This window comes from Condylura cristata, unplaced genomic scaffold (genome assembly GCF_000260355.1).
Source record: "Condylura cristata isolate star-nosed mole 26May11 unplaced genomic scaffold, ConCri1.0 scaffold00016, whole genome shotgun sequence".
NCBI lineage: Eukaryota > Metazoa > Chordata > Mammalia > Eulipotyphla > Talpidae > Condylura > Condylura cristata.
Genome location: NW_004567117.1, coordinates 32153292 through 32165626, shown reverse-complemented (window position 1 = coordinate 32165626; position 12335 = coordinate 32153292). Strand labels below are relative to the sequence as shown.

The 12335-nt window shown below is 40.9% G+C and overlaps 1 protein-coding gene across 2 annotated transcripts in view; it reads right to left on the bottom strand.

Moving 5' to 3' along the window:
• The window catches only part of SKA1 (spindle and kinetochore associated complex subunit 1), a 10219-nt gene extending 2872 nt beyond the window's left edge, over positions 1-7347 (bottom strand). The window contains exons 1-4 of one of the 2 annotated variants that reach the window (XM_004683902.1): positions 7249-7347; positions 5467-5591; positions 3853-3950; positions 730-867 (exon numbers count right to left, since the gene is read on the bottom strand). In XM_004683902.1, the coding sequence (XP_004683959.1) occupies positions 730-867; positions 3853-3950; positions 5467-5591; positions 7249-7336 (449 nt within the window). In that variant the 5' untranslated portion in view covers positions 7337-7347. The remainder of the gene's footprint in view (positions 1-729; positions 868-3852; positions 3951-5466; positions 5592-7248) is intronic. The other variant, XM_004683903.1, reaches the window with a different exon arrangement.
• Positions 7348-12335: the final 4988 nt, after the last annotated feature.

Sequence of the window (12335 nt, the reverse complement as noted above, 5' to 3'; positions counted from 1 at the left end):
TATATATATATAAAACAAAACTGAAGAGATCAAGCAGAATTTTCCTGAAAATAAAACTATCAGTAAAGGAAATGACTAATTTTTAAAAAGTAGAAATTAAAGCAAAATATTAGCCTCATTACCAGTCTCCAAATTGCAAAATAGGCAGATACTTTTCAAGTGGCTAATAGCATTTGAAAAGATGCTCCACATCACGTCATTAGGAAACAGAAATTTAAAACAATAATGAGGTATCATTATGTACCTATTCAAATAGCTAAAATAGAAACAAAAAATGGCAAAATTAAGTACAGGTGAGAATATGAAGTAATTGGGAATTCTTATTGCTGGCTGGAATGGTACAGCCACTTTGGAAGACAGTTTGGCAATTTCTAACAAAGCTAAACTTAGTCTTGTCATATGATTCAGCAATCATGCTCCTAGATATTTATCCAAAAGAGCTGAAAGCTTATGACCAACAAAAACCTGTAGATGAATATTTATAGCAACTTTATTTATAAAATTGGAAGTAACCAAGATATCCTTTAATGGGTGACTCAAGAAGCAAATGATGATACATTCAAACAATGGAATATAAGTCAGTTTCATAATACAGCGTATAACTGTTTTAGAAAAGATCAATATTTGAGCACAGCATGTTATGATTAATATAATCAAGCTTTATAATTTAAACATCATGTATGTTGAGTATTAAAGAACTGGACATTAGAATTTCTCTTAAATACTTACGAAGGAATGGCATTAAACTCATCAGACGTTACAAATGGCATTTCTTTAATAATTCTTTGTTCTTTGGGAAGCTTCTTTGTAGGAGCGGGTTCCTCAACCTTTACCGGTTCTTGAGGCTCAAGATCTGATTCACTGACACTACAGAACAGAGATACACAAATGTACAGTGGGTCATCATCAGAATTCTGCGGCGTTCTAGAAAATGTTCCCAAGTGAAAATCATAAGTACCAAACATGATCTAGCTTATAATTTTATAACCACATTTTTTTCTATCTTTCACCCTATTGTTGATAAAGATATGATGAAACCACCAAAAAAATAACTTCCCTAATTTTCAGTAATATAATTGCATTTATATGCTCAAAACATGGTGTATGTAGTATTATATGCCTAAACATCCTTGTTAGTCATCTCACTGATTCCTCAAAACCCACAGGTGGAAAGCTGACCTTATCTTTACCACTATACAGTTTCTCTTCCCTATTTCTGGGCATGCAAGCTTCAATTATTATCTTATACTCCTATTTTTCTAGTTTATTCACTTGGTCACTGGCATCAATCCCTGCCTGTTGCAGTCTCATTTTAGTTGCTAGTAATGAGCACAGGTCACTCCTGAATTCAGTTCTGCTCAATTTTGGAGCTAATGAGAAGCCTAATATAGTTCCTTACCCACCTGGCAAATGGAGTCTATAAATAGACCATAGCTTCCATATTATTTAACTGCCAGGGAAGGAAGACTCATGTTGTCACTGGCTTAACTGTTCCAAAAATGAGATGGGAAATAGGAAAGAGTAGACTCAACCTACAGCAAGTGAAAGGGATCCCAAGGAAGACAGGAAGTGAGAGCCCCAGATGACAGTTGGACACAGCACAGAGGGGACCAAGCCTGACAGGAAGTGTCTGTGGTGCGGCAGGCTGTCAGGATGCCCAACACGACAGTGCCCTCCATCTTCATTGAACCCTCACATGAGTCTCCATGGTGAGCATGGCTAATTCTTAACCTGAACTCTTCTACCACATGCTAGGGACGTGTGACTTCTCCTTCATGCCCTGCGTATGAGCTATAAAGCTCTGCCTTGACCTAGCCCTAGAAGCTGAGGCGTTAGTGAGTACAGAATAAAATCCCTCCTGTTCTTCTCGCTGTTTCTGCTGCTCGTCCCATATCTAGCCCAGAGTACAATCCTGGCGAGTATCCTACCATGACTTCCTTTCCCAGCAGTCACTCATAACCTTCCTATTATCTGATAGGGAAACTGCAAAGTATGCTGACCTCTGTTGACCTCATCTTCTTCTGGAGACCTTCAACTGCCAGTAGTAGTGAATAAGGCTCATCTCCCACACAGCAAGAGTCACACTTCACTTTTAGTTTTCCAGACTCAAACAGTATATCATTTATGGAAACATACACACAAAGGTATGATTATCATAAAGGCAGGGCAGTGATTATCACTTTAAAAAAAAGAGGATAGGGCCCTCCCTGGTGGTGCAAGGGGTAGGAGGCAACACTGGAAGTGAGCAGCAGCTGCTTCAGTGCTAGTTCGATCCCTGGCCCTGGAGGTGACCCACAGGGCACAGCAGACCTCTCCTGACCCGCCTGCTGCTCCCCTCAGCAGTGTACTTTGTCGATCTGCCTATTCTGCTCCTCACTCAGTCTCCAGTGAATCCTTCTCACCACCCCTGCACCTCTGGCTTATACCCCAGTTCTATATGAATAAATAAATAAATCTCTAAAAAAAAAAAAAAGAGGATCTATAATAGAAGCAGTTTAAGATACTAGGAATGTCCTATTTCTTAACCTACCTGGTAGGTACATAGATGTGTGTTTTTTATTTTTCTTTAATTCACACAAAATAATACTTTTAATCACTTTTCTAGACATATAATACATTTTTAAGCTTAAAGAAATTAAGGTAGTCATGGAATGTTTTTACACACTCAGATCAAATTTTTGAATATTATTTTGGTACAGAGGCCTGGAGAGTTGAGAGTGAGAAATACTAGAAAGATAAAACACAGGAGTCCTCAAATCAAAATCCCAGAATGATAGAAGATCTCATTCCAGCCAGGCCAGGAGAAGAGAGAGGAGGGCAGGAGCAGACAAAACTTCGCAGAGGAAGATGTGTGGCTGAGGGCTGTGAGCAAGCAGACCGGTGGACATGCTGGTTCCTGTCTAGGTAACGGAGGATGGGAGCTGCAGGCCTGGGTAGATGAGTGACAACCTTAGACATGCCAGCTGGAAAGAAGAGCACATCATCAGAGTCCCACCTGGCAATTAAAACAGCAAAAGTAGGTGTCACATCCAGGCTGGAGTTGCACACCTGGAAGCATTAACAAACAAGCATAAAATGGAGCTTTAGGAGCAACAGAATTTGAAAGGCAGAGAAAAAGGAGGCTGCCAAGTTTGAGAAGTTGGAGGACAACTCAAAAAGCACAGTGATAGTAACAGAAAACAAAATTCCAAGACAAAAAGATGGACCGCAAAATGAAGAACTGGGGCTCAAGAGGGATTTTGACCTCTGTGATCTTCAAGCCATCAATACCACAAGTTTGGCTGCATTAACAATCAAATGTTAGGCTTTAGGGGAATCTGGCAGAAAGAGAAGGCACAAACATGTATTGGCAGTAGACAGATACAGAACTGAGGGAAAAGCAGAGCTAAACTGTGGGAAATTTATGAAGTGTATTTTTACCCTTAAGTGGTTCTCAAGGGCCAGGGGAAATTCTGCCCAGAGGAAATCTAGCAATGTCTGGGGACCTATTTCATTGTCAAAAGGATGAAGGGAGACTTCTGATGTCTAACTGGGATGCTCCTAAACAGCCTACTTACCAAGCCTAAAATATCAACAGAAACAACAGGACAAAACTCTGCTTTAAGGAAAAGAAATAAGAAAAAATAGAAGAGAACCTAGAGACTAACCCTTAGAAAAGAGAAGTGACAAGTTCCTCAGAGATGACAGGAGTAGGAAACGAGTGAAGACAGGGGGAACATTATTCCCAGTTTGATAAAAGAGTAGACTGTCACTAGCAAAACTGCTAGGATATGAAAAAGCAAAAAGACTTGCGGTGTTTTTTTTTATTGGCTTATAAATCCAGATAGCACAATGAATTATAAATACACTTACACGTTCTGAGTCACTGTTACTTGAGGCAAATGGGGAGGAATGTTTTCTTTGAGATGTTCCACATCTTTGTAATCTTCTTCAAGAGATTCACAGAGTTCCTAAAATTTAAACAATGCTCACAAATAAGCATCCACCCTGCCTGTTTTATATGACATTATAAAGCACATGGAAGACTGAGCCACAATCACAAAGATTATGATTATTCAGAACACAGAATAAGATGAAAAAAAAGCAAAGAATGCAAAAATATACTAAAAGTCTTTGGGTTTAGAGCTGGTTTGGCATGGCTATCTTATTTTTCTTTACTGGTATTTTTCAAACAAGTTATCATCATATCACAACAGGCAGGGTTGACATTTTTTGAATACTATGATCTTGGGAGGCAACCAAAAAATATATGGAAGATTTATGCTTGTTATTATGTGGAAGATTATGCATTGTCCAGTAAATCACTCTTGTTGACTCAGAAAGTACTCCTGAGCATTATCTGTGTAATAGCACCAGTGACAAAGCAAGTGAGGATGCTGATTAGCATGATGCCCATGGCTGACATGCATATTTTTCAACTTAATGAGCATTTCAACTTGATGCTAATCTGTTTTTCTTTTACCTTTATCAACTTTCACTAACACTTGAGGAGAGGAACTTGCACAATTTAATAAAGAAAATATTCTGTACCTTTGCATTCCAGCTATTTGATTCTCAATCATAATGTGAACAAAAATTCCAAATACCCTTCAGTTCTGAGTTGAACATTCTCTGTGCCCCACACCAAATCTGGACATTCTTAGGCACATTAGAATTGAAAAAAAAAAAAAAAAAGCAACTGGCTTCTGTTTTGAATTTATATGACATCTTTCTTTCAGAGAGATAAACAATGTTCATGAATACTAATTTCATTTTTTGACTAACAGGCATAACTGTGCCCATTCCTAGTTAAAAAGTCATACAGAACTTAAGGATTATGAGGTTGAAAGGAAGCCTTCTAACCCTTAAGAAGGCCAGCTTGTTCAGTACTGCTACTGCATGTTAATAGCTCTGATAACAGAAGGAGGTAATGGTGACTCAGGTTGCGCATTTTCCCTTCAGCACACCCACAAGCACTTTTATTTGTCATGGTAAATTAGAAAAGTCTGATTTAGAACAAGATGTGCGTGTGGATGAAATTCAGAAATTGAGGGATCTAAGAAATAGTTTGGTGTGATCCATTATTTTTTAAAGGAGGACCCTAAGACTCCAGAAGCTAAAATGAAGAACTTTCTTAAGATGGCAGAGGGTGTTAAATGCAGCCAGGGTGCAAGTCTACATCATCTCACCCCAAGGGACGTGAACCTTCCATGCTGCTCCACCAGGAGATCGTTTCTCTAAATCAAGTCTACCAAGAATGATTTAGAAAATCTTCCTTTTTAGTGAAGTTCAATTCTATTGATTGTAAAGCTCTGGAGTACTTCATATTGGAAAAACACAAATGGCACTCTATACCATTAATAATGTACAAGGCTAGAATATTTTAAACTTGAAGAAGCTTTAAGAATTCCCTGGTGATTTTGTATTTATTCAATTTAGCTAAAGGTGATTTATTGCTTTTTGTTTCTTCACTAGATATTATCTTACCTTGAGTGAACTGTTGGTTTGTTCTTGATACTGAATTTCCAATTCCAATTTATTTAAAAGTTCATTTACTACAATAATCTCATCTCCTATTTTATTTAATATAGTCGTCAAGGTAGGTTCTTGACCTATTAATAAAAAATAATAAAATTTAAAAGTAAAGTTTATAGGTAAATCATAACATACATGTACCCACTGAATACCTGAAACAGAGCTTAATGCTAAGAGACACTTAGGTAGAGAAAGAACTGCTTTGGCCCGTAACATCTATTTCCAGCAATAATCTTAAAATCTCCATTCTTAGACATTAGGAAATGGGAGAGGTATGTACAAGTACAAGATGTCTTCTGAGTCCTGTTTCTAACAAATTCCACAGCTATAATAAAACAACTAGAAATACTAGATAAAATAAATACCCTTCTACATGCATGGCTGAGTTTTTGTGAGAATGACAAAGTAAATTCCCAAAAAAGAAGCACAGATTAGGTACTAGGTATTAGTTGACACTGTAGCTGCCCTAAGCCAGGGAATGAGGACAATGCCGGAGAGAGGTAGGTCATCAGTCTCAGAAATTTAAAACACTTGGGTTTGGGCCCTCCGTGGTGGCACAGCAGGTTAAAGCACAGCACTGAGAAGCTAAAGCCACTTCAGCATGACTTCGATCCCTGCCCCGGAGGTGACCACAGAACGTAGAGGGACCACATGGCACAGAGGTGACCACAGGCCTCAGATCTCTCCTAGCCGGCCCGCTGCTCCCCTCAGCAGTGTACTTTGTCAGTCGGCCTGTTCTGCTCCCCACTCTGTCTCTGGTGAATCCTCTCACCACCTGTGTACCTCCTGCTGTAACAGGTACAGGTTTCATGGACTCCGCCCCCACTCGATGCTGGAACTCTAAATCCCATCAGTACCAAGGAGAAGCACGCTGGGCCGTGAGGGCGGAGCTGAGCAGCCAGGTTGGGATAAAACCGGACATGTGGGCTCTGGGGGGACCCGGTGGTTCGCAGCTGATCGTTTTGGCGCTCAATCGGTTTTCAGCGTGCGGGTGGAGTCCAAGTCAGCAGAACTGTTAGGCCATCCTAGTTGACCTGTGTTTCTCTCCCTCTTTCCCTGGGTTATTCCTTTACCTTTCTCCTTATAAATAAATCCATTATTTAACCTTTTGAAGTGTGTCCATAAAACGATTGAATCGTAAGCGCACGGGTGAAGACCCACAGACAGGCAACCCAATTCACTTTGGGGTACCCTGTAACACTGCCTGAACCCCAGCTCTGTATGCATAAATAAATAAATCTTTTAAAAAAAAAAAAACACTTGGGTTTAAGAATTTTGGGGGACTCAAAGCACTAGGAGTTGGAAGTCAGAATCCCAAATGAGGCCAAGACAGCATCATGAGCTGTACATTCAGTGAAAAGTGCAAATTTTAAAATTCTAACCACAAGCCAGGGGACATAAGCTTATGCTTTTACTGGCCCTAAGGTGTAGATGGGAGGTAGAGGGTAGCTTCTCTCCAGAATTATAAAAGAGGCTTGGGATTCTCAGGGCTTGGGGGTTCTATTTACATTACCCATACTCTTCAAAATCCTTATAAACTGGAAAAGTAACTGGAACATCACAGATTGGTGATAACTAATTGGGTGGGGTGCCTGACATTTGTAAAATAGAATCCTCTTCTATTGTCAATCCCTCTTCCACCTCCTCCCACCTCTCTTCAGATTCATAGATTTGAGAATGAGAAATCAGTCTCCTCCCCAGAGATAAGAAATCACTCGAATCTGTGTTACTTACTGCAATTTCTTAATGACAGTGTTTTTTTGATATTGCCGATCTTTTCATTGATATAAAAGCATAATTGTTCCAGATCTGAGGAAGTCATCCTTCAAGCCTCTGAAGAAAAAAAGAGACATTTATTAAAAAAAGAAAAGCCAGACAAATTTGTGTTCACTTTCAAAATCCAAGAATGGTAAATCGCATCTCCCTAGACATTCAAAAAGTCAAAAGCAATTCCTTTCAGTTCTACAAAACTTAGTTCCTAATTCAGTACTTCTTGTCTCAGAGCCTGTATGCAATCAGTGCATCCCAAACACAGGCTAAACCTGAGTTGCTTCATTATCGATTTGGGCAAGAAAATGCCCTGTTTGTTGCAAGAAACACGCAAAAGACACACTATATTTTTCAAAAATAAACGTAAAAAGTTCAAAGAAACGGGTCCTGGTAAGCGCGTCTCCCGACTGGGGGATTGAGAAGGAAGAAAGGTGCAGGGCAGTTGATGGGGCTTACGTATTTGGGATCTGTAAGAAGTCAGAGGGAGGGCAAAGACGGAAGTCAGTTACTGCGCACTCTGAAGGCAGATGCGAACAGGACGATCCGCTTCCGCTAAAAACACAAGGAAGGTCAAGCTCTGCTCCTCCGTCCTGACAGCCACGGCCCTGCACCCCGAGCAATGCCTTGTGCTGCTTCCCAGGAAGGACCCTCAACACTGGACTCCAACCTCGCGCCGGTCCGGGAGCAAAGGGCCCATTCGCTGCCACCCTGCCAGACCAGGGGACCCGCGTTTCGGCCGGAAGAACAGGATCGCGAGGAGTTACACCAGGAGCGAAATTCTAGGAGCGAAATTCAAACTGCCCGCCCGGCGCAGGCGCAGAGTCGCACCCGACGGCCGCGGCGCAGGCGCACAGTCGCACCCGCGCGTCACGGCCGCTCCCGCGGGGGGGCGGGGCCTGCGCAGACCGAGGGGGCGTGGCCGGGAGGGGCGAGGCCGGGGGAAAAGGCGGGGCTGGGTCTGCTTTGGGTGAATGGCTGCAGAGACCGCTCTCCCTCCTCCTCCTGGTCTCCTCAGTCGGTAAGACAGTCCCGACCGCTGCCCAGCCGCGGCCAAGGTCTCGGGGAGGGGGTGTCAAATGGCGAGCTAAAACGGTGGGTCCGAAAAAGGGCCCCACGCTGTATCCACTGAGGCAGCGCGTCCAGGTTCCAGTTTGTGGGCGATACCCCAGATCAGTGAAATAGGCACTCTGGGAGTGGGCTGAGGTGAGGGCTGGCCAGAGGCGGTGATTTTTAATCTCTAATCTGGCAGTTTAGTTTAATACACTGTCCACGGCTACAGGCCGTGGGAGATGGCTCTCTAGAATGCAAACTCTGCCTGTGTCCTGTGGTGGCACCACTTGTTCCAATGTGGTGCTTTAGAAGCTATGAGTGGGCACTATGACCCAGTTAAGTCAATAATAGGCTTTTTTTTTTTTTTTACAGATTTATTTATTTGTGCATACAGAGCTGGGGTACAGGCGCTGTGAGAGGCTTCATCAGAGACAGTGGGGTGTCAGAACAGGACTCACGAGGTGCACTGCTGAGGGGAGCAGCTGGCGGGTCAAGAGAGGTCTGCCGCGCCATGTGGGTCATTTCCAGGGCTGGTGATCGAACTCATGCTGAAGTGGCTTTAGCTTCTTAGTGCTGTGCTTTAACCTGCTGCGCCACCTAGGAGGGCCCCAGTAATTGGCTTTTTAAAACACTCCAGATAATTCCAAAAAGCGGGCCATTTTGTGAGGTTAAAGATAAGGACCCTTTCTTCATGAAGATACAAATTTAAAATACAAAAATCAAAGTTTAATTCTTGTTAAAAGGAAAAGTATCCCAGAACAGGTATTGGCGGCTCCACAGTCACCTAGGATCCAAGATCCCTCCACTTGGTGCTGCCTCACATACCCCAATGCATTCTGGCCTCACAGTTGCCTCACGTGAGCTGGCTGCCATTTCCTTCCTTAGGCCTTTGTTCCAGGCAGTAGAAAAGAGGAAGAGGTCAGGGTAACAAGAGGCTTATCTATCAGCTGATCCAGAACCTTTTAAGAATTTTCCTGGGAGCCACACCCTGTGACTTCCCTATGCTTTTCACTTGTCATTTAATCTTCCAGGAAGACAGACAAAAAAAAAAAAATCATTAAAAACTGGTACATTGTAACCTGATTAGATCCTGGGTGTAACTAGCAACTTTGGATTGTTACTGTTGACAAACTTGTTTTTAATGGGAAAATTTCAAACATAAACTCAGGAAAAGTAGTATAATGAAATCTGGAACTCAAACCATCACTCAACATCACTCAACTTTGAACATTATTAATTTATCACAAATATTATTTCACTGTACCTCTTTACCTTTATTCATTGCCCCTGTAATATTTTGAAGAAACTTTCAAACATTGTAGATTTTTCTTCAAAAACATTTCCATACGTATTTCTTAAAGGTAGAATTCTTTAAAAATTAAATTAGTATTATCACAAGCTCTCCATGGTGGCGCAAAGGGTTAAAGCACCACATTATGAAGCTCTCCGAAGCCACTACCGCACAAGTTGGATCCCCAGCCAGAAAGCTGACCCACTGGGTGTTGCAGACCTCCTCTGACCCGCCCACTGCTCCCTCAGCAGTGTACTTCATCAGTCTGCCTGTTCTGCTCCCCATTCTGTCTCTGGTGAATCCTCTCACCCACCACATCTCTGGCCTGTACCCCAGTTCTGTAAGCATAAATAAATCTTTAAAAAAAAAACATTTTAGTATTATCACACATAAATTCTTTATCACTCCTGAATAACAAATATCCAGTCAATATTCATTTTCCCCTGATTTTATCATACAACTGTTTGTTACACATTGTTATTTGATCCATACTTTTAAGAAGTTGCTTTAATCTCAACATATCTTTATTTAGAATTGAAGTCCTTAAAAAAGAACAAAGTCTTTCATTGCAGGTGTAAATATAAGGCTTAAAATGTTAATATTCTAGGAAAAATAGCAAAGTAACAGAAATTCACCCTGCAGGATCTTGTTTTTCCAAGATTATTTCCCCTGAGGAAATAAAGGGAAGAAAAGAGCATTAAAGACACTAAATACAAAAGGAAATGGAGAGTTGTGGAAAAACAGAAATGAGCAGTTGGATCACACTGACTACTTCATATTTCTTTCAAGGACTGGATGATCTGACAGGACTTCTTTAATTATGATGACAGAAAGTATCCAAATTGACTTAAGCAAGAAGAGAAGATTTTATTTGGCTTCTAAAACAGTAAATATGGTGTGTATGGGGATGCATGTCTTCAGTTACAGCTGATATGTGCATACACGTGACTCAAGTCATCTCCATCTGTCTATCTCTATGGTTCAGTTCTTCCTCTGTGTTGGATCCCACGCTCAGGCAGGCTTTTCCCCTTGGTGACCTCTGGTATCTCCAGATTTATACCCTTAGTGGATTGACCTGTCAGGTTCCTAGAGATCTAACAAACCCCCCCACTCTACCCCCTGGATTGCATGTCACTGGGTCATGTGTCTACTCCTGAACTAATCATCCTAATTGGAGGGTTGGAATAGTGTGACTGGAGAGACACCCTGAAACTGGATGCCAGGGTTAACCCTACCCAAATTTTGAGAGTAAGACACAAGCAGATTCTCAAAAGAAAAACTAGGTGTTTTTATACGATAATGAAGACAGGAAACAGTATTGGAAGCAGGTAAAAAAGTAATGCAAACCAAAAATCGGTGTTCTTCAGAGTTATGATCACATATATTCAAGGAAAAACTAAAAAGAGCACTATGTAAGAAAGTAAGGAGCTGTTCCTTACAGAAATATGAGCAAGAGTGAAAGTAATATGAACTGAAGAAGATGATATTAATATCATCAGTTGACATTTATTTTGGGTACTTACTCTAATTCAGACATTACTGTGCAGTGTTCTATTGAGTCTTTGTAATGTGCTTATGAATATTTACAATTATGATAGAAACTGAAGCTTAGAGTTGAGTAACTTGCTCAAGTCAATAAATGGCAAAATGCACACCTGACCTCAGAACCTGTTCTCTTTACCATGCTATCCTGCTGCCTCTCAGGAGCAAGGAGTCGTCTGCTCCCATGTTTTGTGTATCTGAACTTAAAGACTTTCATTACTGTTGAGTTCCCTCAGGTCACATGAAGAACTCGAAATTATTTATGAGTTCTCAAGTTTTTGAGGACAGTAAAAAGAAAAAAATCACACTTTTCCCCTGTGTTCTTTCTTCACTTTATTGAGGCTTTCTCCAGGGTATAATATCTTAGTGTTATAGTCAGAATCCCAATTTCTGTGCAGGCAGACTATCCATCAGAAGACCTTTTGTTAACCCCCAGCTCAGTTAGTCCAGTTCAATCATTAACCTGCTCTGTGAACTTGAGACATGAATGACTTATGAGATCAGTTCCAGCTTAAAGTAGTAGGTATTTTTCCTGTGTTTTCCCCTCCTGTAGTTGCTCTTAAAATGTAAATATGCCTAGATAAAGTATAGATTTTAAGTTAAAAAGAAGAGTTAAGACTGTCTCACCAATAAACCTTCCCCACTTCTTAAAAAAAAAAGTCCCAAGAGGATTACAATTGAGATGGAAAAAAAGCACAAAATGATGTAGCAATAAACATATTATTTTTAAAAATGCACCAGAATATAAAAATTATTTTAAAAGCCCCTCTCCAAAATGATAACTGAGTATTCCCCCAAGGGATGGACTGCTTCGGAAAGACCCGAGAAGACGTGGTTTTTAAAAGAACATGATCTCTAAAGGAAAGGTTGTGTTCAACATCTGTAAGAAATGGTTGAGCATGTTCATTTAATTGTTGAGTGGTTCTGTAACAGTTAAGGTTTGAGGGGAGACGCTGTTCTTCCTGTCGATTTAAAAAGAGAGAGAGAGAGAGAGAGTACTATAAAACAGAATACTCTTTGTTTGGTATCAGTAAGACTTCTACCAAATCAAAGTTTTATCTAGAAACTATATATGTGGCATCTTTAAACTTGATAAAACTAGATTTTTTGCCGGACAGAAATGCAGGTGGGAAGACGCCTTGCCACTCGGCCACTAGATGGCAGGGCA